This window comes from Limanda limanda, chromosome 17 (genome assembly GCF_963576545.1).
Source record: "Limanda limanda chromosome 17, fLimLim1.1, whole genome shotgun sequence".
NCBI classification, from domain to species: Eukaryota; Metazoa; Chordata; class Actinopteri; order Pleuronectiformes; family Pleuronectidae; genus Limanda; species Limanda limanda.
In genome coordinates, this window is record NC_083652.1 from 13,666,920 (window position 1) to 13,686,939 (window position 20,020).

Consider the following 20,020-nt stretch of genomic DNA (forward strand, 5'->3'; position numbering starts at 1 on the left):
CGTGTTCACTTCAAAAGACTTTTGTGCACGATAAACTTACATGGAAGAAAAACGCTGAAAAACCATGTGAACTTTTGTGAAGTGACTATTATCAGGATAGTCGATAAAATGTACTTGAAATAACTAATGTACGTGTACTGATGCATACAAATATGAAATATTTGTAAAACAACCAAAGTTTTGAAACCAAAACTTCATAATTAGAGAAGAAACTGACGTTAGAGAAGCTCCTCCCAACGAGACACTTAACACCACCTGACGTAGCTTCTTTCTTAGATCAACTTCTCCAACCTGACGGATATAAAATTCTTTAAAGTCTTTTGGTGTCAAATATTCCTGTTGCTTTTTTATTTCTCCCAGAAAAGCACTGATGACAGAGGATTCAAGTTTGTATTTGTGGAGAAGATTCATGGTCAAAACAATTCTATTTATACTTTGAATCATGTTTTCACTGATTGAAATGTCCGAATTCAGATTATATGATAGAAGCTTTTGCTTTGTTTTCACTTTTTAGACTGTGAAGATGCCGTCAAACGCTTTTTGCCATTATTATCTCTTTCTGGAATCCTGCACCGCTGCTTTCCTCTGCCACAGATACACTTCTTTTTTTTAATGTCACATCTTTGTAATACAGTTTTTGTATCTTTAGAAAAAGCTATTTTCATACAGTTTCAGTTTGGGTGATACTCAGCCAACACTGAGAAGCAGTTGCCAGAGATTAAAACCAGCAGAGTTTAAACGTTTTAACACGGCCTAATATTAAACATAAACTGGGCCTTGTCCTTAATAAAACTTGTGACTAACACATTGAGCAGTGAAGAGAAAAACTGTTTTTGTTCAATCCTGTTTGTGTCTTTTTCTATTTTTCTTTGTAAACCATTAGTTAACCAGTTTTTTTCCATAATGTCTTTTATAATCTCTCTTTAATCTCTACAGTGAATAGTGTGTTTCCAAGTATAATGTCTCTCCCTCAACACAGACGTGTTCAAACAACATTTATTTGCCTTGTTTTCATGTATATCAGATATATACTTATTAATGGACACAGATGTAAACGATATGCATGCAGCACTGCTTGTTTTTAATCACAGTCCATCGGTGCTATACGCTCATGTTTATTTAACCATTTACCTCCAGCACAAGTAGCCATTTTCACATCTGTGTTGTTGTAATGTTGCTTTGGATTCGACATTTTACTATTTGTATTTCTTCTGTTGCTTTGTGTGTGTGTCAGTTCAATGTTTTTCTCCATTTTGAAGAAAATATTTGACTGTTTCTGCCATTTTAGTATCTAATCTTTTCCTTCTTGTATAACTGTCGCCACAACTTCTAAATAACAGCGGGACCGCGAGCCGTATCATGTGATGATGACTAACGATCTTTTACCCTCACTTGCAATAAAGCTATTATTTCTGCTTTCATACGAGTCGGCCTCTTGAAACCTTTGCACAGTGGAACAAATACACCTCAGCAGCCTGAACCACAACTGCAGTACGACAACAACAAACAATAACCTGAACAAACCCCATTTTCAAACCACTAATTGACCCCATTATAGAAATATTCCTTTTGTTACAGAAGCCCTGGTCTTGTCGTCATTAATCACACAACAGAAGCACATGCCTCCGTGGCTCAAAGCTCTGCTCACATTCTCAGAATAATCTCTCGAGCTAATGGGTAATTCACTTTAACTGCAACTCAGAGCTTCAGCAGTCCACCACTGACCATCAGCAGTGTGTTTGTGTGTGTCTGTGTGTGTGTGTGTTACATTACAATAGCAGAGGAAGTCTTCATATTCACGTATTGTCGATCGCAGTCGTTTTCTGCAGATGAAAAAGTTCCCCCGACAGAACCTGAGCTAATATGATTGGTTCTACTTGCCTTTATGCATATCTCTAGTTAGTTATAGTGTGCATGTACGTGTGCGTGTCGCAGGTTAAGCCCGACTCCTAATTCCCTCCCTGTAATCAGCTGTGTGATACTTTGCAGAGACAAAGAGAGCCATTGAGGGAGAGCTGGGCCGGGAGGGGGGGGGGGGGGGATCAGGGCAATGAGGCAGCCTTACCCATAACTGCCTGGCCTGTAGCTTCACTGGGATACAAAGGGACTCTCATACACTCCATGCACATAGACCCTGCTACCCCCCCACCCTCCTCTCTCCTGCACACTCACCCCGTCCAGGGAGAAACACACTCTTCAGGTTGGAGCGGCAACGAGATTCAAACATTCCTCAGCGAAAGAGACCTGGAGAGAAGACGCAGGTCGAAGCAGGTGTCGACATCGATCGTCAGCGCAGCACCGACCAGGGCAGATTCCCAGCTGTGTGTGTGTGTGTGTGTGGGGGGGGGGGGGGGGGGGGGGGGGACACTGACACATTGAAGGCCTTAAAATCTGGTTTGCATACAGGAGAATACTCAGTTGATCCAATTCTGTAAAGTGATACGCTGGACAGTCGGTTCTGACACAGACCCAAAGCGCTGGGAAGCAAACAACTCATTAGAAGCATGAGCAGACATTCTGCTGATGGAGAACTTTATGAAACCATAAGAAAAGAAAGTATGTCCTCAAACTTATAAATGTACCCATGTCCCAATGCATTTTACTGCATTGGGAGTCATTATTCTCAGCTTTTCTCTCTCAGAGATACAAACCAAGGCCCTGAGCTCATATGTAGAGGAAAACAGCCTCAAAGCTGGAATCATAATGGACCAAAGCTTGTAAAATCTGTAAAGAAATATACAATATGTGTGGAATCATAAGTAAGAGTCCACTTGATTTATCAGAATGTATCATGTAGCTGGAATCTGATGTGAGGAACTGTCAGGGCTCAAAAGGTAAAAGAACAGAGTTGCTGGAAAAAGACAGATCATAAAGTATTTGTGTGAAAACCAGAGTTTACAAAAAGATATTATGATATTAAAAACTAAAATCCAATGAGGTAGATAGTAAAATAAGTCAGAAACTCAGTCAAATCCTCAGCAGGGTTAAGATCGACCTAATGCTGGCCTCACTGTGGTGGGTGCTGCTGAGTGTCACATGGGCCAGCCCCCCCCCCCCATCCCGTGAAAGGAGTGTAACGCCACCCTCAGGCTCTGTCTCACAGATTAAAGCAGTTTTTTTCCAGAAATTACTAACATGACTGTGGCTACACCCAATTATAGAGACCAGTACGAACTGGCTGTTTGATAACGATGTTTTTCATATTTGTGAGACGGGATGAACACGAGATTCAAGCCTCCTGCTGCGTCTTTATCTGCCACCAACTGAAAACATCAGATTGTATTTCTGTTGTGATGCCTTCATATACAAAGTGTAAACACTGAAAGTATAACACAGAGCATCATGACAGCTGTAACACTTGATCAGATGCAGAATTCGTCAGGCTGTCACAGTCACTTATGCTAATAAAAGACAGGGTTGTAAATAACAAAGAGGTTTGAAAGCTCATAAAATTAGTTCTTATTTAAGTAAGAAACCAGTATTTGACCTGATTAAAGCAGAATGGATTCAAATCCCCGTACATCGAAGATCAGTTTGCAGAGTTTGATGTGACAAATACAAGATATGTGGATTTTTGACATTAGTGTCGTTATCTGTTTTCTATATAACAGGAGTAACATAAATAGCTGCTGTTGAATCTTTGAGTTTGGTTGTATAACACAATGTCCACTTGGAAATACTGTGAAATTATTTCATGTAGAGCTCTAAAAATCACAATAACCAGCCCTTTTATCAGTATAACAAAAATTTAGGTTGAAAATAAATAAATTAAACTTCTACCTCACATTAACTTCTTATTACCAGATTTTACCGTTAACTCCTGTGACACAGAGAAGAACGAGGAGTGTTAACTTTAAACCGCAGTGAGTGAGAGTCGAGTGTCAATGAATCATGTGAATAACACAACGTTTTTTATACAAAAGTGTTTATTCTAAACTATAAAACAGTTTTTTTTACACAAATCACATCTTGTCTTCAAAACAACAAGTTACAACACAGGAATATTTTTGTAAAACAAAGTAAAAATTTGACTTGAGTTACATTTCCCCCTGGTGGCTGTTAGTCAACACGCAGCTGATATAACAGATGGAATCTAACTGAATTTCACCATCGGTCCGATCGTGAGATTTCCAACCTACATTTCAAAGGTTTTTATATCAACAGAGTCACGTTGAAACGTTGTGGCTCTTATGAAGGCACGAGCGACCGATGCATCAGTCTAAAGCCTCCTGGGGGGTTTGAGCAGCTGACTGACCTGGAGGGTTTGACTGGATAATTTAGTTTAATCTGTTATAATGAGCTCGTCACAGCCCCAGTCCTCGTAACTCCCGTCAGGAAGATACCTGCGGATGATGATGGGAATCTTTCTGCATCTGTTGTTGGGGGGGGACGATAAGAAAAGTCAGGGTGAGACACTGAACAGTGGAGAGGCGCTCAATGCTCTGATCTTTACAGAAAGATAAATTGAAACCAAAAGGAGAGAGAGATATTTTAATTTAAACAATGGAAACGATCACTTACTTTAGTTCTTTCATGGCAATTTGCAAGGGGTCGGTTTCTCCCTCCAGCTCCACCATGACTGGAGCGCACATCCTGTTGGAAAACGTTCATATCAGTCAAAACAAACATCCTGACCATCCTGCAGTGCAGCGACGGCACAACAATAAAGATATCAACTTGAATAAATCATGCACTTGATCCTTGAGTAGCTGATACATAAGACACATAAACTGTTTATCTGATCATATAACATAAACTGTTTCCTATCTGCTGCCTTGTTTAACATCAAAATATCTTTGACCAAGCAGCTCAGTATTTACATACACATATTTTACATGATCAAATTAAGGGATGGTTATCTGAGGTTTTGCAAGAAATTCACACACAAGGTCTTTTTCAAAACATGTTAATGTAAAGTGAATATGACGACTGAACATTTAATTTCCTGAGGAGTTCATTTCTTATGGCTTGATGAAAATGATGATTTTATCTGCCGTGCTTGGGATAAAAAAGCTGAATATTTCGTTTCAGGCCAAGTTATGTTGAAGTAAAAACACAATAAGTGTGTAATCACGGGTTCTGTGACACACAACACTCACGCGATCTGAAGCGCCCGTGTCCCCAGCACTCGGGCCCTCTCGTACTTGGTCATGTACGGTGTCGTGATCCTCTTCAGGTTCGCCAGGTGTCCGTCTCCGGCCGGCAAGATCTGCACATGCTCCCGGTCCTCCTGCACACATAGATAACAGGTAAGGCTCATGGATCATAACAAATGGGATTATGGACCATAACACATGGATTATGGATCATAACACATGTGGAGCTGATGGCGACAACAAACTAAATGTACTTTAAGTTGCCTAAGTTACACAAAAAGCAAATATCAGATTAAAATATGAGAAAAAACAACTATTATCTATGCTCTATTCATATTTTCACATTGTACTCATTACTTATTGGTCGTTATTGTATATTTTTGTACAACAGAATTGACTTTTTAGCACCAAACACCAAAACAATATGTGACACATCTACTTGATCTGCTCCAGGACTTACGTCTTCCGGGTTTTCCAGATCATCTAACCCCTCGTCCTCTTCGGCGTCATCGAAGTCTCCATCATCGAAGCTACACACGTGACAGAAAGTTTGATAAGTTAAATATCTCAAGATCCAGGATGACGTGAGAAACACCAGAGCTGCTAGCTAACAGGCTACACGTTAGCCAACAGGCTACAACGCTAGCTAGCGATGACATACAGCGTTGTGTTAATACGTAAATACATGAAAATAAACACATGTGTCGTTACTCACTTGTCTTCGTTGTCGGACATGTTTGATGTTGAAGCTCGTGTGTGTCGCTGTGAATCTTTAAACTGCGAATTAGCGAAGAAACTGTTTGTTGTCAACACGAACCCACATGAGCGGTTGGACTTCCGGTGGCTGAGTGCAGCGGGGGAAAGTTCCGGCCGGCAAAGAGGACACGTGTGATTCGTTCCGCTTGTTTTCCAGTGTGATCAGCTGTGCGTCACAATATAAAATGTCTCATGTTGTAAAATAAAACTAGTCTGATTTTGTTTCTTTGTTTCACAACCTTGATATCTGGTGTTAAATGAGCAGATAGGAATATATATATATATATATTTGTATACACAAGAGAAATAATTACTAGTCTTTATTTCAAACCATTATATCGGAACTAGGGCTGGGCAAGTTAACTCGTTTAATCGAGTTAACTCAAGTGATGAGTTAACTCGATTGTTTATCCGCCAATTATTTTCTTTTTTCCTGTTCTGCAGCAGTCAGCAACAGACTTTCACAAAATAAAAGCCTGACTTTCACAATAAAACAATAAATAATCAAACCTAAGTTAATGCGAGATAAAATAATTAATCGAGTTAACTCATCACTTGAGTTAACTCGATTAAAACGAGTTAACTTGCCCAGCCCTAATCGGAACCAAAACCATCTAAGAGCAAAATAAAATATTATCTGCTATTAGGAAAAATGTTGTTTTTAGTCATTCAACTCAATACAAGTAGTTTTTTCCTGTTCTAAGTGAATAAAAAAAATCACCTTTTTTAGCATAGTTGATCTCTCATTTCTCTAAAAACAGAACGGTTTGAAATAAAATAAAGTTCTTTTCCATAGACAACACACAACAGAACTTTCTCAAATAAATATTTTATTGCTTACTTCTACAAATACAAGTATGTAACAAAATAAAGAAACATTATTATAGGCTGCATACAGCAACATAGAAAATGTACACTGATACAGTTAAAAAATTAGCAGAGATAGAAAATTAGATTTCATCTTGTCTACACTACTGAGCTGCTCTTCTTGACATTACTATATTATTATTATCATATTTCATATGATAATCATCGTCTGCGGTCAAAATAAATATTAACACCTTCATAGTCTAAAACCATAAAATGACTCTGTTATTTATGAGAACTTTGTATCTGTAAAACATTTCATGTTTGTAAATCAGCTCTTTTTGTCCGTGGAGCCCTTGATGCTTTCTGCTTTATGGTTGAGCATCTTAAACACATTTGTGGGCTTGAACTTTCCTTTTGACTTCTTCAGATCCTTCAGCTCCTTCAGCTCGTCACTCTGGAGCGCTGAGGAGGAACAGCAGGAAAACACAGGGGCGTAAGAGGAACGGGGGAAAAGTTAGAAACTTAAACTTCACAGTTGTTTTCTCACCTTTGTTCTTCTTCTTGTCCTCAGAAAGTTCATCTTCTTCTCTTTCCCTGTTAAGAAATCTAGAATTATATTTGGATCTGCACCAAAATGTACACACTCCTCTTTACCATTAGCATTTAAAAATAATTCCCCTTCATTTAAGTTTCATGTGAACCTGTCTTACGTTGATCCTTCTCACTAACAAACAGGCAAACTCAGATTAAAATGAGTATGATAACACTGTGTATCGTCTTTTATTTCCCTCTGCACCTCTGCCTGTCCACATCCAAGCTGCTGATGATCTGGTTCCTCTGCTCGATGATGGCTACCAGCTCGTCCATTAGCCGCTGTTCTCGCCCCCGGTCCTCCTGACTCCAGTCCGTCTCTGAGGGAGCAGGGAACAGCGTGTGAACGTTCAACCGACAGTGATATAATAACACAACATACATCCCCTGTTCAAGGTTAAATCCCTTACCTAACCCTAACCCCTTAATAAAACGTAAATAGCATCATAAACAAACCAGGTCTATTCAGGATGCATCTGAGCTCATACTCCACATCCGCCTGTCTCTCCTCTAACTTCTGCTGCTTTGTCCTGAGGAAGTTCAAAACAAACACAAATCAGGGAAATCCCCTTTACACTTCTGAAGAATAAGGCACAAATCCAAACCAGGTTTAATTTATCTACAAAAAACACATTAATAATCTGAACAAAACAAAGGCTCCTGCTAAAGGGGAAACAGCAACATCCTCAGGGGGCTAAAAATAAACCACTTGACTTCTGCACTTACAGATAAAGCAGCTCGGTATCTCTGCGCACCAGAGCTTGTTTCTCATGGAGCAGAGAGAACCACTCCATCAGCATTCGTTCCTCCTCTTTATCTGGAATAAAAAATGGACAAACACAGTGAGTGTTTACGCACAGTGCATCACAATAAGAGGGATTTTGTGCCGGTGAATAATTGTCTGCACCGTTCTGGCAGTCTCTCAGATTCTTCTCCAGCTCCACTCCTCTGTGCTGCAGAGCCTCCAGACGTTTCTCCACCTCTGTCATCTCAGTCTGCAGCGCTTCTGTAGAAACATGTTGATCCGACTGCACCTGTCAGCAACAACAACAACAACAACAACAACAACTCAGGAAAATCGTGCAGAAAGAAACCTGCAAAACCATGTGTGAATTTACATTTTGTCCCTAAAGACTGAAGCTTTCAATGAGAAACATTTAACTTAATGTTGGACGCATCCCTTCTATCAAGAAACTATACACTTTTATCAAGTATTATTATTATCAGCTGCCTTTGGAGGTTTTTCATACCTTCCTCTTGATGAGAGGGAAGCCGTGTCCAGGAGCCGGCGCCCTTTGAGACGGCAGCGCCTGGAAAGTCTTCGATTTGATCATCGTGGGATTTCGATCAAAAGGATTTTCTCTGCAGGCCGGCTGCAGACCAAAGGGATACATGTGATTATCAAGTTGAGATAACATCACAGAGAATTATCCCCATCTCCTCCAAACCTGTTTAACCTGATGTGTTTACATAGCATTAACATCCCATAATAATCCATGCGCCGTGTAGCCTGAGATGACTGTTACAAAAACAAAGTGATCGTGTCTGTTTGTCTTTCCGTTTTTCTCAGCAACCTCCCATCTCAGGAAAAGTGACAGTTACCTCCTTCTCCATTTATCTACCACTATGTGCTGCGCTTGCCGTTACCATGGTAACCACATGGGAGTTGAGAAACAACCCTTTGATAACGTGATCAGTGACATAAGAGTAATAATTATCGGTGATCTCTGGTCGTACCTTACTTTGCCAGCCTGAGGCCGATTCACTCCCTAGACCGGCCGGCAGCGAGGAACCTTGAGAGTGGACCGACGTGATGACGGGAACAGAGAGGCTTCTGGGTAAAACGGGACTCTGGCCCTCATCTGGTGCAACATGTGGCCATGCAGCTGCTTCGGTCACATCTGGGAGGGAAACACCCGTCTCTCCATTTTCTCCCACATGTGTGGAAGTGATTTGACCTGAGTTTGCAGCTGGTTCACTGGACATCTCCACACTCGCTCCCCCTGGTTGAGCCTCGTTGTAATCTGGTGTCTCAGCTGGAATGTCTTCATCCAGCGGGTTTACATCTGATTTAGTATTTTCATCAGATAGAACAATCACCTCTGTGGCTCCGATGATCTTTACCAAACTGCCCTGACCCTCTGAAAGGAGCACCTCCACCGAGGGCTCAGGTTTCGGAGCCTCCTCCTCCTTCATGTACTCTTCAAATGGATTGGGGGGTGTCACTTTGGATCCGTACCAGGGACCCTGCCGTTTAAACACAGACTTGGTCCGAGGAGTGGGCACCGGGGGGGGAGCAGGAGGCAGCTGGGTCCAGGGTCCTGGGTGAATGATGGTCATCCACGGATGGCTGGGTTTCAATGTAGAGCTGGTTGTGGTCTGGGAGGTTTTGGTCCTCGGTGCAGGAACAGGGACCACGGATGAGTCGGACTTTTCTCTCGGTGCTGGAACCTGCCAACCGCTTCCTTCCGTCACTCGTACACACGGCGAGGAGCGCTCAGACGGCTGGTGAGTCTCTGTGGCTTCTTGTTGAGTCTCGCCATCTGTCTGAATAGGTGCAGCTTCATCTTTTCCAGCCCCTGCGACCGACCCGTCACTTGGTGGAGGAGGACGAGGTGGAGGAGGATGAGGTGGAGGAAGATGAGGAGGTGCTGGCGTCTTCAACATGTTCTTCAGTCCAGCAGCTGAGTCTCTGTTATCTTTGCATTCCACCAGGCTGCTCCTCTCCTTGGCCTCTGCTGCTTCCCAAACCGGTCTGTCCTGTGACTCTGTTGTCTCAGTGTAATAAGGGACGCTGGAGACAGCCAATCCACACAGAGACACATAGCCTGACTGAAGGGCACGCCTGGGACGGTCTTCAGCAGATCCACTTTTCTGTTTGAGGTCAACATGAGTGTTTTTACTGTCTGTGAAATGGTCGCTGCAGATGAAGGAGACAGCGTCACTGCCCTGTGTGTACGACTCTGGTAAGAGAGTGCTGTGGCACAGTTTGCACCTGGAAGACAAACACGTTGTACTGTGAGAGTAGTTTGAACACAGAACTCTGACGTGCACAGATGTCAGATAATCTCACACGATGATAACTCAAATATGCTGAAGAGAACAAAGTGAGACTGGCAGTCGACCTTCTATCCATCAAGATGCAACAAATCTCACACTCATACATCTCAATTCTCTAAATGTGCCTGATTAAAAAAATAATCTGCATCTATAAATGACTCCCTGGGAAATTAGAGGAAATAAATGCTCCATCTCTCAATGTTAAACCAATTGAATCCTGGATCTGCCCCCTGTTTTTGCTTATAATCCTCGCAGCAAACAGACGAAGAGAAATGAAAACATAATTCTGCAGAGGTCATAGATTCTCACGTCTGTCTCTCCCAGGTCTAAAATAAACACTGGTGTCACAGTGTCTCACCTGAAACAGCTGCGGTGAAAAACCTTCCCGTCGATCAGATGTCTCTGGATGAGGTGGACGGGCTTGAAACACAGATTACACACCGTCCGAGGCCTCGTGGATAACCGATCGGTTTCCAGATGAGTCAAGCTCTGAAACCAGAAGAGGAACAAGCAGCTCAGACAGAGAAACCCACAGCTGAGGCGACCAGGAGCGTGTGAAAACAGGATCCAGGATGATTGTGTTGAAGCGACGGAGACTGATTTACCTTCAGGGGTTTAAGACCATCAGGAGTTTTACTCTTGTTGAAGACGAGCGATGATCTCGAACCAGAGGAACCTGCTGCTCAGTCAAGAGAAGACAAATGGAGAACAGCACAGTTTGATACATGAGAAGTTTTACATGAAAACGTGTCTTGACCTCGAGAAGACGTTTGAGTCCCACTGTCCCCCCCCCCTCAAGGACTCACAGACTTTCAGGCGTCTTCCTCCTAAATCTGAAATTGTGAAGTATGTGAAGGCTCTCAGCGTTGGGATTCAACCACTGCATCATCCTACAAACCTGTCAGAGACCTTCACCCCCTATCTACCACCGAGTCAGATAATAAACCTGCTATCAGATAATACTGCTGCAAGCTACTCTAAATAAAGAAAAGGTCAAGAGCTGAAGGTCTGTAGAAAAGTACAAACCCTGAGTGTTCCTGTTGAAGACGCAGTAGAAGTATGAAAGGTACGAGATGATGCTCAGACAATCAGGGACCCGGGTGGAAACCAGTTCTTTTGGGTCCAGCAGCGCAGGGATGCCCAGCTTTGTTTCTGCAACTTGAAACGCCTGGACACCACGAATAAGGAGACACAGACAACAACAGAACATGACTGATGCAAAATAAGAACTTCATAGGTTTTAGCTTTGGTAAGAGGACATAAATACGAATCACATAGGTGAGAGAGACATTCCAACAACATGGAGGTCAATGACTCACCAGTTTGTGATTGAGATAAACATCATGTTTGGAGAGGGAGCGGAAATCTCTGGAGAGAGTGGAAGGGAAAATTCAGGGATTGATTAAATTGGGATGAGTAAAAGCAAGCAAACTAAACAGATGACTTTTAATAAATCGATGCTTAACAAAGCAAAATGGAGTTGAAGATCACAGATTAACTTGTAAATGAGATTAGAGTCAGGTTCAACTATTGTTTCTAGGAGGTTAAAACAAATAGACTAATCCCATTTAAAGGCCGAGGAGGGAGACAGAGAAAGATTAAGCAAATAGGAGCAGATTAGTCTGAGTGAACCGGTTGTCACTCTGCTGCAGATTAGACTGTTAGACAGGAAGCAGGCTCAGGACAGAACCAGTCAATTCAATTAAACTAATAATAAAAATGTAGAATTAAATTTTAACAAATACAGAGACAAAATGTAAATGAAATAAAATAAGAATTTAATAAATTGAATCAAATAGAATGTAATAAATTAAATAAATAAACAATCCAAGTCTGAAAAAAGTTTGAAAAAATATTAAAACGAAGATAAAAATAAACATTTAAAATAAAACAACAGATCGGGCCTCACAACGAGGTGTGACTGAACTGGTCTGCAGCTCTAAGTGAAACGTGTGGTCCACTCACATCAGGTCCGGTCTGTGCTTGTGGATGATGGCACAGAAAGCGAGTCCATCTCTGAACGAGGTGGACATGTTGCTTATGTCCACGGAGGGGTAACTGGTGCACGTGACTCTGCACCAGTCCAGCAGAGTCCTGGGTGACGGGATGAGCTCAGACATGATGTCTGCACGGACATGGCACTTGATGATTCACTCAGATCTGTGCAGCTCTGACTCTGAGGAGGAAACAGGAAGCTGAGCATCCACCACACATGCAAATACTTTTCCTGTGCAAAATAAATAAATAAATAAATCTGCAAAACGTGCGCATCACAGCAGGAAGGACTTGACTGGTGTTAGATTAAAAAACACGAGGGTTTTTACATCGCCTCATTGTTTCCATCCACAAAGAGTCGCACGGATCCTCAACACAAAACAGCACGAACCAGCAAATCACTTCCGAAGGAGACGTCGATCATCCGCGTCCCGGGTATCCTGGAGTGGATTTGTTAGAAATAAAAGTTTTTAAGTTTTAGAATCCGTTACTTTGCTGCCCTGTGGCTCCTGGTTGTGCTGCACTCTGTGGGTGGGATGCACCATAGCTGCCGCTGGAGGGCGACACCGAGCTGCTGCTCCACTATAATTAGGAAGGGAGGAGGTTTCCGGTTTCAGGCACCTGACAGAAAAACTTAGTTAAAACTTTTTTTAAAATAGTTTTTTCTGTGATTTTAGAAGTGATTGTTGTTGAATTGTATTCTTATTCAAATTTAAATTGTATGCAATATATGATCGTGTATATCTTGGCAGGTAGAAATTCATATGAAAGTATTAAAGTATGATGAAGACGATGAAGACGTTCAGATACTTTTTCTCATCATAATGTATTCATTGGTTCAGTAAGAATCACATTAAAAATGTTTTTAGAAAATGTCAGGTAAAATAATGTAGAATAGTAATAGTTTGAAAATTATGCTTTTATTTTGTAAAAGTATTTTCTGTCCACTCTTGTTCAACGTCACATCCGCCTCTACAATCCCCCTCGCATTCTCTCGCGAGACTTCCGCTCCAGTCAAATCTCGCAGTGATGGCTGCTCCTCCCGACGCGGAATCGCTGGAGTCTCGGATCAGTGAGTATTTTAAACTTGTGTCTGCGGGCCTGTGGTGGGTTGAGCCCCGGGTCCTCGCCCCGCGCCGCCCGGGGGTCGCTGTGGAGGACCTGACAGCCCGCTAGGGGGACCGGGCCCCGGCGGAGGGGACCCGGAGCCCGCCGCTACATCCAGGATGCTAACCTAGCTAGCCTAGCTCCCGGAGCTGGAGCTGCTGCTGTGGCCGGCAGCTGTCAACACAACCCGGGCTGCAGGGCTCCGGCTCCGGCTGCACAGCTCCGGCACACACCGGGGGCCGGGACCGGTGTGGAGCCATCTGAACCACACAGGGTCGATTTCCACTGGGTTAGGGTTAGAAAGTCCTAGAGACACTTAGCAAGCAAGCAAGCTAGGTGTGTGTGTGTGTGTGTGTGTGTGTGTGTGTGTGTGTGTGTGTGTGTGTGTGTGTGTGTGTGTGTGTGTGTGTGTGTGTGTGTGTGTGTGTGTGTGTGTGTGTGTTTAAAAACAGAGATATTCTAAACTCATTATTCACATCTATAAAAAGAAAGTACTACTGTACACAGTGTATGAATATTGTGTAACACTTTGTACTTGTTGTTGTAGATGAGTTGAACTCGGGGGCCGGGGTCGTGATGACTCATTTCTCAGAGGAGCTATATGAATAATTCACAACTCGCTGTGATATAGGTCACCATGTTTTTGTTGAAACTGCTGATACATGATGGTCCTGTGTGGAGGCTGCAGTTTGTGTGTGTGTGTGTTGCTTTACTAAGGCCGACACAACACGCACAGAGCTCACGTGTATTAACAAAGGCATTGTTAATGTTGGGATCAAACATTAACACTTATGAATACTATACCTCTAAAGGAACATGAATCAAGACAACCAGCATTTAGGTATATATCCTCTATATGCATTTTGTTAAGTGATGAAACTAATCTTTAAATTCATTAATAAACCTTTCAAAAGAGGACTTGAACTTTCTCTGCTTACTGCAATGAACCTTGATATTTACCCATAAGGATTAATCATGTTAACCATTCTGACGTCCCTTCACTCACATTTCAGACACAGCTACCAACCCGCTCAACAAGGACACAGACTGGAGCAGCATCCAGGCCTTCTGTGATCAGGTCAACAATGACTCAAAGGGGTAAGACCGATGAGAACTTCCTTTCTGATGCTTTCCTCATTGATCTTCTGGTTGTTGCAGATTTCTCTCAACAGTTATTTTAGGCTTCTCTCCAGTCATTCACTGTCGTCTGTATCTTGTGTCACAGACCCCAGCTGGCCACCAGGCTCCTGGCCCACAAGGTCCAGTCTCCACAGGAGTGGGAGGCCATGCAGGCTCTGCTGGTGAGTTCACATCTGATCCAGAGTCAGAAATATCCATATGCATCCCGATCCTACATGGACAGAATGAGCTGTTAGATTTTCTTACAGGTTCTTGTTCCTAATACATTATATTGCTTTGCTTGTTTCCCCTTTTTTATTCTGTTTCCCCACAAGGTTCTGGAAACATGTATGAAAAGTTGTGGGAAAAGGTTTCACAGTGAAGTCGGCAAGTTCCGTTTTCTGAATGAACTCATCAAAGTAGTTTCTCCAAAGGTAAGACTTTACTCCCTGTGTGCTTGTATATGTCATTTATATATTTATTTGTATACGCTTGTGTGTGTAAATCCCTGTTGTCGTCCTCCATCCTTCACTCAGTACCTGGGCTCACGGTCACCAGAGCCAGTGAAAAACAAGGTTCTGGAGTTAATCTACAGCTGGACTTTAGGGTTACCTGACGAGGGAAAGATCACAGACGCTTATCAGATGCTGAAGAAACAAGGTGAGAGGCCACTTGTCCTCAGAGGAACGGAAATATAACTTCTGAAGTTGTTGGGAAGCCCTAGAGGAGAAGCTCCGATCCATTCTCAGCTAAACTCTGATAACACTCTTTACATGGTAATAAACTCTTTGTCTTTTTCACATTGTGTTTGTAACCAGGTATAATTAAACAAGACCCAGAGCTTCCACCTGACAAACTACTGAACCTTCCTCCACCCAGACCCAAGAACCCCATTTTTGAGGATGAGGAGAAGTCAAAAGTAAGATTTTTACATATAACTGTACAATTTGCATAAAACTATCTTTTGCAGTATGAAGTCTATATGAGACCTGAGCCGCTTTCTCGATCTTCTCAAGATTTCTAAAGACTGTTGACTTATATTTCACTGTCTGAACTAAGGCTGTTTCCCTTCTTTCAGACGCTGGCTCGTCTGTTGAATAGTTCACATCCTGACGACTTGAAAGCCGCCAACAATCTTATCAAGGAAATGGTCCAGGAGGTAAAGCTCTTTCCATCTCCTTTATACTCCTTATAAGCCTTTTCGTGTGAGTTTAAGAAAAGGAGAGTAAAATCTGAACAATGCACTCATGGCAGGAACATACGCTCAATAAGGAAATGGGTTGGCTGCCCTGAGGGGGGGTTGTGTGTTGCTGGCAGAGTGACTCAGCAGAAGTTGAGATTAAATTAGTCCTGATTTAAAGGGATCTGCTCTTTGCTCTTATTGCTGATATTTTCAAACGATCTCTCCCTCTGACTCTGGCTGTTCTTCTGCATTCCTGCCATTCCTGCACGCCTCTGTGGCCACACCCCTCTGTTGATGAATGTATCTCCTGCCTCCCTTAGGATCAGAAGCGAGCAGAGAAGGTGTCGAAGCGAGTCAACGCCATTCAGGAGGTGAAGGAGAGCGGCGCTCTGCTGACTCAGCTCCTGCAGGACTACGACAGCACAGCGAGCGATCCGAGCAACGCTGAACTCGTACAGGTGATGTGTCTGACATGTGCTTTCAACCTGAAGGAGATTCCAACTGCTCCTTCTGTGTTTACAACTGTGGCCTGAGCTGTGGATCAGAAACTCGATTGCAAGCTTTTAATTCTGTCTGTGTGCTGTGTGGTCAGGACCTGTACCAGCGCTGTGAGAAGATGAGGCCGACACTGTTCAGACTGGCGAGCGACACAGAGGACAACGACGAGGCTCTGGGTGAGGGTTTGTTCATCCGTCTAAATATCAAGCGAACAGGGAAAAAAGGGATGAGCCTCGTTACTCAGTCATTTCCTCTGATTGATATCCACACGATGCAAAGGATAAGGAGGATTTTCTTGTGTGTCTCTGCAGCGGAGATCCTCCAGGCCAACGACAGTCTGACTCAGGTCATCAACCTCTACAAACAGCAGGTGAAGGGGGAGATAGTAAATGGCAACAACACATTAAACATTCAGAAGCAAACAGGTGGGTGAAGCTTCAAAAAATGCGTTTCATCAATTTAGCTTTTCCTGGTTTCAAGCATTTCACTTCTGGCTCGAACCCATTCTCCACAGCCCTGCTCGATCTGTCAGGATTGGACACGTCGCCCCAGTCGCCTCCTTCCTTCCCGGAGTTTCCCACTCCGACAGACAGCTTCACCGCCCCCACACAGGAGATGGGGATGAGTCTCCTTGACGACGAGCTCATGTCCCTCGGTAGGAGCACGTCAGGCCTTTTCTCTTGAGTGTTTATTTGAACAGCGAATGAACCAATCTGGGTTTTAAGAGCAACTACTGAGGATTGTTCAGGTTTAAATTGAAGATGAAACATTTCTGGAAACCCTGTTATTTTATTTGTGAATAATGCCGCCTTGTGCATCCCACAGGTTTAAGTGAAGGAACACACACCTCCAACCCTCCCGAGGACTCCACAGCCTGGGACTCCTTCCAGGTGAGAAGAGGGAGAATTAGAGTCTTATAATGTGAATGTGATTAATGTCGTCTGTAAAACAGATTCTTCTTCTTCTTCAAGTCTTCTGACAGCATAGAGGCCGACATCCCTTCAGCACCAAGTCTCCTCCTGAGTCCGGACCCCCCCTCCCACCCTCAGCCCCTGTCATCTGGCTCCACCCCGGTTAACTCTGCCCTGGACGAGCTGGACATGCTGGGGAAGACGCTGATGCAGCAGTCCCTGCCTCCAGAGGGGCTGCAGGTCAAATGGTATTCACCTCAAATTATACTTACACCTTCACATTGCTGCTAAATCTATGGAAAACAGTCTTTTATTCATAAATAAGCGGAGATTTGTGTTCTTCCACTTTCTCCTCTGTCTTGTGTTAGAAACATTCACTTTCCGTCTGTGAATCCTCCAGATAATCTGCTATATTTTCACATGAGCTCACTCTGACACCATCCAGGGTTTTTACTGGGGTTCTAGCAGGAGAAACTCCAGAGGAAGTCTGCAGCACCTGACTCAGACAGTAATCCTGAGTTTAGTTTTACAGATGGTTTGAATATTTCTCTGCTTTCAGGGACAAGCACCAATTAAAACCAACACTAAGAGACCTCCAGAGCAAGTCCGGGCCCAACATCCTCCCAACCCCAATCCCAGTGTTCTCTTCCGAACATCCTGCACCGCTCCTCAACTCCCCCATCCTGGGAACGACGTTGCTGGATCTTCTACCAACTCAAACAGAGACGCCTCCTGCTGAAATCACCCTGACTGATGTTTTTGTACCATTAGAATCCATTAAGCCCAGTAAGTAAACAGAGGTCACTTGACAGCTTGATGCTTCTGCTATCTGAGAACATGTTTATGGATTTATCACATCTGCCCTCTCTCTCTCTGTTCCTTCTCTCTACAGGTAGTCTGTTACCTGTGACCGTGTTTGACAAACACAGTCTGCGGGTTCTCTGTCATTTCGCCCGTGACTCGCCTCCATCTCGACCTGATGTGCTGGTGGTGATCATCTCCATGCTGTCCTCGGCCCCCGCCCCCGTCACCGATATAAACCTGGAGACGACCGCTCCAAAGGTCAGCCCTGAGAAAAGCTGACTGCCTTTGTGTCCTAGTGTGAAAACACTCGCGTCACCAGCTGATTTAGCACTTTACATTTACTTATTTTTTATTTTATTCCCTGTAGTCTATGGCAGTGAAGCTGCAGCCTCCATCAGGAACTGAGCTCCCGGCTTTCAACCCCATCCTTCCTCCTGCAGCCGTCACACAGATCCTGCTGCTGGCAAACCCAAACAAGGTGGGTCCGGATTTTAACTGTCCAGATACAGGATGGTCCATTTCAAAAGAAACTACGAATTGAGTCTGAAAGTCACAGTTCAGTTACTTTCAGTCAGGTGACACCACAGACTGTGTAGAAAATAGACAACGTGCTGCATTTGATACCATTATTAGCATTTCAACAGAAGTTTTCCATCCAGCTGAGTGTCACTGGAAGTTTAACAATCTCCTCTCGTGTGTGTGTGTGTGTGTGTGTGTGTGTGTGTGTGTGTGTGTGTGTGTGTGTGTGTGTGTGTGTGTGTGTGTGTGTGTGTGTGTGTGTGTGTGTGTGTGTGTGTGTGTGTGTGTGTGTGTGTGTGTGTGTGTGTGTGTGTGTGTGTGTGTGTGTGTGTGTGTGTGTGTGTGTGTGTGTGTGTTTTTCAGGAGAAAGTGCAGCTCCAGTACAGATTGACCTTCAGCTTGGGAGAGCAGCAGCACAGCGAGAGCGGCAGTCTAGAACACTTTCCTTCTCCGGACACGTGGGGGAACCTATAGCATTTGAACGCAACCAGACAGACTCTGCCTTCACACTGAAGCTTCCTTCTAAAACAAACCCGACACTCAACTTTTCCTTTCTGCTGACTTTCTTTGCTTGGTACTTGATTGTTTTCCCTGGATCACGCTCATGCTCAGTCTGTTTAACGTGCGTTTGCTTTGCTCTAAATGAGTCTTGTCTGTTGTTTGTTGCGGATTCAAAACAAACCTGGAACCGCTTCACCCCCTGAAGCTGTTGCAGTCTTGTTATCTTTTTAACAAACAGTGCTGAGAAAGAAGAAAACAACAACGTGGGGATATTTGACAACGTTGTTTTTGTTTGTTTTCTTTTTCAGCCAAGGCACAGAGTCAATTAAAAGTTCTGTTTACGTTTCTCTCTGCTTGTTCTGCAGACACAATGAAACACACAATGCTTCACACAATCCAGAACACCAGGAGGGAAGTCATGAGCTTTACATTGACGCAACTCCACACAATCACACCTCCTTCTTGTGACGTCTGTTTTTGTGATGAGTGAAAAGTTCTGAACACTTTTTCATTTGCACAGAGAATGTTTTTCTTTTTCTTCTTTCTTTGCTTGAGATTATATGTAAAGAACAAAAAATACCTTAACATCAGAGTTGTTTATTATCTGCCACATGTGCCTATTTTTCAGTTCAAACTTTAGCGTTTAGTCATTTGGATGGATTCATTTTTTTCCATCCGTTACTTGTCAGTCATATTGGTTCTGTAGTTTGTCTGCAACTTTATAACCTTAAATTGTTAATATATTCAAAGTGTTCAGTGATATGAAAGTCAAATTTAGTCAAATCTTTACTTTAGCTGGAGATTGAGGTTTATGATTTAAACATATGCAAACTGAGCTGCAAACGGGTGCTTCTCCCGCTCAGCGTCTCAAACACCAACTCTCTGCGATGCATGTCGCTGAACACCCCCCCCCCCCAGCTCCCCCAATCACGACCCACTTCACTAATCTCCAATATGACGGCCTTGTAAATACCAATGACAGTTCTGTTGTGTACAATTGACTTGTGCAAAGTGCAAGAGTATAACAATGGTAAAAATATTCCAAATGGCTAATAAAGTTTTTTCTTGGT

General features: G+C 43.2%; 3 protein-coding genes across 3 annotated transcripts; 1 reads left to right on the forward strand and 2 right to left on the reverse strand.

The window, feature by feature from the left end:
* Positions 1-3,906: 3,906 nt before the first annotated feature.
* polr2f (RNA polymerase II, I and III subunit F) lies at positions 3,907-5,939 on the reverse strand. The gene is made up of 5 exons (XM_061090621.1): positions 5,812-5,939; positions 5,557-5,626; positions 5,100-5,230; positions 4,522-4,593; positions 3,907-4,373 (listed from the first exon to the last, which is right to left on the reverse strand). Exons 1-5 carry the CDS (start codon positions 5,829-5,831, stop codon positions 4,283-4,285), a joined length of 384 nt encoding a protein of 127 aa, XP_060946604.1. The 5' UTR covers positions 5,832-5,939; the 3' UTR covers positions 3,907-4,282.
* An 833-nt stretch (positions 5,940-6,772) lies between these two features.
* LOC133023506 (MICAL-like protein 1) lies at positions 6,773-12,768 on the reverse strand. Its single transcript, XM_061090563.1, has 14 exons — positions 12,700-12,768; positions 12,279-12,489; positions 11,633-11,681; positions 11,340-11,481; positions 10,919-10,992; positions 10,672-10,802; positions 8,991-10,248; positions 8,504-8,626; positions 8,161-8,287; positions 7,980-8,070; positions 7,710-7,783; positions 7,459-7,573; positions 7,210-7,256; positions 6,773-7,124 (listed from the first exon to the last, which is right to left on the reverse strand). Exons 2-14 carry the CDS (start codon positions 12,431-12,433, stop codon positions 6,991-6,993), a joined length of 2,520 nt encoding a protein of 839 aa, XP_060946546.1. The 5' UTR covers positions 12,434-12,489; positions 12,700-12,768; the 3' UTR covers positions 6,773-6,990.
* Positions 12,769-13,318: 550 nt separating this feature from the next.
* LOC133023512 (ADP-ribosylation factor-binding protein GGA1-like) lies at positions 13,319-20,014 on the forward strand. The gene is made up of 17 exons (XM_061090569.1): positions 13,319-13,380; positions 14,429-14,513; positions 14,641-14,716; positions 14,870-14,968; positions 15,071-15,194; positions 15,353-15,453; positions 15,613-15,693; positions 16,038-16,175; positions 16,310-16,391; positions 16,527-16,640; positions 16,730-16,870; positions 17,041-17,105; positions 17,187-17,374; positions 17,686-17,912; positions 18,019-18,188; positions 18,298-18,408; positions 18,813-20,014. The coding sequence occupies exons 1-17, from the start codon at positions 13,338-13,340 to the stop codon at positions 18,921-18,923; spliced, it is 1,956 nt and encodes a 651-aa protein (XP_060946552.1). The 5' UTR covers positions 13,319-13,337; the 3' UTR covers positions 18,924-20,014.
* The last annotated feature ends 6 nt before the right edge of the window (positions 20,015-20,020 follow it).

What these genes read in the sequence shown, in the direction of transcription:
- polr2f (XM_061090621.1), bottom strand. Translation starts at nt 5,831, where the DNA reads ATGTCCGACAACGAAGACAA. An exon ending in ATGTCCGACAACGAAGACAA is followed by an intron (nt 5,627 to 5,811) that starts GTGAGTAACGAC and finishes TCACGTGTGTAG; the next exon opens with CTTCGATGATGGAGACTTCG. An exon ending in ATCTGGAAAACCCGGAAGAC is followed by an intron (nt 5,231 to 5,556) that starts GTAAGTCCTGGA and finishes CTATGTGTGCAG; the next exon opens with GAGGACCGGGAGCATGTGCA.
- LOC133023506 (XM_061090563.1), bottom strand. Translation starts at nt 12,433, where the DNA reads ATGTCTGAGCTCATCCCGTCACCCAGGACTCTGCTGGACTGGTGCAGA. An exon ending in AAGCACAGACCGGACCTGAT is followed by an intron (nt 11,682 to 12,278) that starts GTGAGTGGACCA and finishes CACTCTCTCCAG; the next exon opens with AGATTTCCGCTCCCTCTCCA. An exon ending in CCTCAGGCTGGCAAAGTAAG is followed by an intron (nt 8,627 to 8,990) that starts GTACGACCAGAG and finishes TTTGGTCTGCAG; the next exon opens with CCGGCCTGCAGAGAAAATCC.
- LOC133023512 (XM_061090569.1), top strand. Translation starts at nt 13,338, where the DNA reads ATGGCTGCTCCTCCCGACGCGGAATCGCTGGAGTCTCGGATCA. An exon ending in GAGGGGCTGCAGGTCAAATG is followed by an intron (nt 17,375 to 17,685) that starts GTATTCACCTCA and finishes CTCTGCTTTCAG; the next exon opens with GGACAAGCACCAATTAAAAC. An exon ending in ATTAGAATCCATTAAGCCCA is followed by an intron (nt 17,913 to 18,018) that starts GTAAGTAAACAG and finishes TTCTCTCTACAG; the next exon opens with GTAGTCTGTTACCTGTGACC.